Source organism: Lolium rigidum, chromosome 1 (assembly GCF_022539505.1).
Source record: "Lolium rigidum isolate FL_2022 chromosome 1, APGP_CSIRO_Lrig_0.1, whole genome shotgun sequence".
Classification (NCBI taxonomy): domain Eukaryota; kingdom Viridiplantae; phylum Streptophyta; class Magnoliopsida; order Poales; family Poaceae; genus Lolium; species Lolium rigidum.
Window position 1 is genome coordinate 221,592,145 of NC_061508.1, and position 2,529 is coordinate 221,594,673.

Sequence of the window (2,529 nt, forward strand, 5' to 3'; positions counted from 1 at the left end):
GTAGACACTAAATCATGTCTAGACGCATTCGACTTTAGATAAATCTTTAAGTACATGAACAAGATGGGCACACATGACACAAACGTGGCGTGCATCTATTTGGGTGCATTAGGCTTCTAACTATAAAAAGAGATTGAGTACATCATGTATTTAACCACACCGAACACATCATGTCAAAGTACCACTACAGCAAACCATGAATTGCATAGAGAAGAGCTGTCCGCTATGTGCACAACAGAAGGTCAAAATAAATACGGACACATTTCGTATGTTTAACCCCAACTACATCCCTTTTTCTTTTGCTTTGACTAACACACATTAAAGAATGGTCCATCCATCGTTTCCATAGTTAACAATCCGTTGTACTACTATATTCTTCCTTTTGTTTTCTTTACTAGGCAAAAAAATGTTCGTAGTAGATCGATGCTGCATTAGATTAATTTCTTTCAACAATCACGAATCTAAACGACAGGATGAGTGATGGTGATTGTAATAGTGATCTATGAGTAGAACTCGTATGTGCTGGCTTTCAAGATAATTTGCCTGAGAGCTCCGATGGGCGCCAGAACCATGAGACACACCCCAAGGATGATGCAGACCTGAACATCATCACGGAGAATACAAAAGAAAATTAGAACACCATCAAGATAAATAACTTAGTATGTGGAGTATCTACGTATGGACGAGAAGTGTATTAACGGTTGTTTATTACCCAGTTAATGCACCATGAGAGGCTGAATTTCTTGGGCTTGTAGATGGCTAGCCACATGATGCACGGAAGCTGCAGGGCAGGAACAAGAGGTTGGATCTTATCAGAAACTCTGAAATTTACAGTTGTTATGAATGATTACTGAAATTGAAGAGGATCCTCCGATATTTGCTTACAAAGTAGGTAGTCGGTGCAAAGGCGAAGCCGCCGAAGAACCCGAGCAGCCCACCGAAGAATGGGAAGGTGATGCCGATGAACATTGTGAACGCTGCAAACATAGTATTCTTATCAGTATCTGAAGTTCAAGACGTCATTCTTGGATGTCAACAAATTTAAAATTGAAGAGGAAGGGGCATTACCAACATAGGTTGACCGGGCAATCAAGCGGAGGGTGAGGCCGGGCGAGAACCGCAGCTTCTTCACCAGCACGGTCTCGATCATGTCGAACACCGGCATCGCGTAAATCTATGGGGAAAGAAAGCCATGTCCATCGCAATAGCATGTTATAATTATTATTTACGGAGATAACTAGTTGATGGTGTAGGAGTGATTGTTGTGTTTGTACAGTACCTGGTAGCTTCCGATGACATGGATAACGACCATCATATTGGCCATGGCGATGAGCCACCTGGGCTTGGAGAGGGTGATGAGGATGTTGTCATCAACAATTCTGCCGAACGCCCAGTAGCCGATGAGCGCGACGGGGAAATAGCAGAGGGCGACCACGATGTAGGCGACGATGACACCCTTCCACATCGGCTTCTTGGACGGGTTCTCCGGCGTGGACGGGATGGTGGCCTGGATCTCCAGCACCACGTTGTGCCCTGCGAACGCGAACGCTACGTCTCCAAGCCCGGCGAAGAAGTCGAACACCTTCCCGGGCGTCGTGGTGGCCCTGACGCTGTAGTCCACGTCGGCCACCCTCCCCTTGTCCACGGCCGCTCCCCACGCGATGGTGGAGTAGGACAGCGACATGACGGCGGCGGCGAGGGAGATGCCGGAGATGGAGTCCAGGTTGGGCAGCTGGGAGAGGACGAAGTGGACGGAGGAGAAGATCATGATGAAGTAGGTGGTCTTGATGTTCTTGCACTTGCCGTCGCAGATCACGTCATGGAACTTCTTGAGCGACTTGCCGCCGGTGACCATGTACACGATGTTGACGCCGACCTCCACGACGAGCTGCTGCGGCACCACGATCCAGAGGCCGACCTTCTCCCCGAAGGCGTGCTGCCCGAGCTCGTGGTACCGGTCGAACCGCTTCCCGGGCACGCACTCGTGCATCTCCACCATCTGCCACAGCGTGTAGAGCGTGATCACCCACGAGATCACCAGCACCGCGATGCCAGGGCCCCTGCATATGAAAACAAGTAAATACCAGTTGCCGGCCTGATTAACCATCGATCGAGAGGTGTCGACCTACCAGCCGAGCTCGGACATGGCGTAGGGAAGGCTGAGCACGCCGGCGCCGACCATGGCGGTGACATTGTGGAAGGCAGAGTACCACCACTTGGCGTTCCTTGACGACGTGACCGGGAGCCAGTCGTCGATCTTCTTCTGCTCCTCCGTCCTATCATCCTGCCAAATCGAGTTTTTCGCTTTCAGCCACAGGTTTCTTTGCACAGAACAAAAAGCTAGCTAAAGATGAATCGCAAATGAGGATCTATACATCCAAAGAGTTTGCAGAACCATCTGCCTTTTCTAATTTCTTGTACCCTGGTTGCATCTCCACGGAGTTCATCCTGGGAAGGCACCAAGAAAGCGGAAGGGTGATGAATCGGCAAGGAAATTTAACCCAAAATGAAGGGAGGCACGACGTTCAA

At 49.4% G+C, this 2,529-nt stretch overlaps 1 protein-coding gene across 1 annotated transcript; it reads right to left on the bottom strand.

Annotated features, from left to right (window-relative positions):
- Window positions 1–462: 462 nt before the first annotated feature.
- On the bottom strand, window positions 463–2,288 carry LOC124683196 (lysine histidine transporter 1-like). The gene is made up of 6 exons (XM_047217757.1): window positions 2,130–2,288; window positions 1,280–2,060; window positions 1,069–1,174; window positions 886–977; window positions 713–781; window positions 463–599 (listed from the first exon to the last, which is right to left on the bottom strand). Exons 1-6 carry the CDS (start codon window positions 2,180–2,182, stop codon window positions 501–503), a joined length of 1,200 nt encoding a protein of 399 aa, XP_047073713.1. The 5' UTR covers window positions 2,183–2,288; the 3' UTR covers window positions 463–500.
- Window positions 2,289–2,529: the final 241 nt, after the last annotated feature.

Bases quoted from the DNA above. Each gene is read 5' to 3' on its own strand.
- LOC124683196 (XM_047217757.1), bottom strand. From the start codon at position 2,182: ATGGTCGGCGCCGGCGTGCTCAGCCTTCCCTACGCCATGTCCGAGCTC. The intron at 1,175-1,279 runs GTACTGTACAAA...CTTTCCCCATAG, and splicing joins ATGTCATCGGAAGCTACCAG to ATTTACGCGATGCCGGTGTT. The intron at 978-1,068 runs GTAATGCCCCTT...CTATGTTTGCAG, and splicing joins TGCCCGGTCAACCTATGTTG to CGTTCACAATGTTCATCGGC.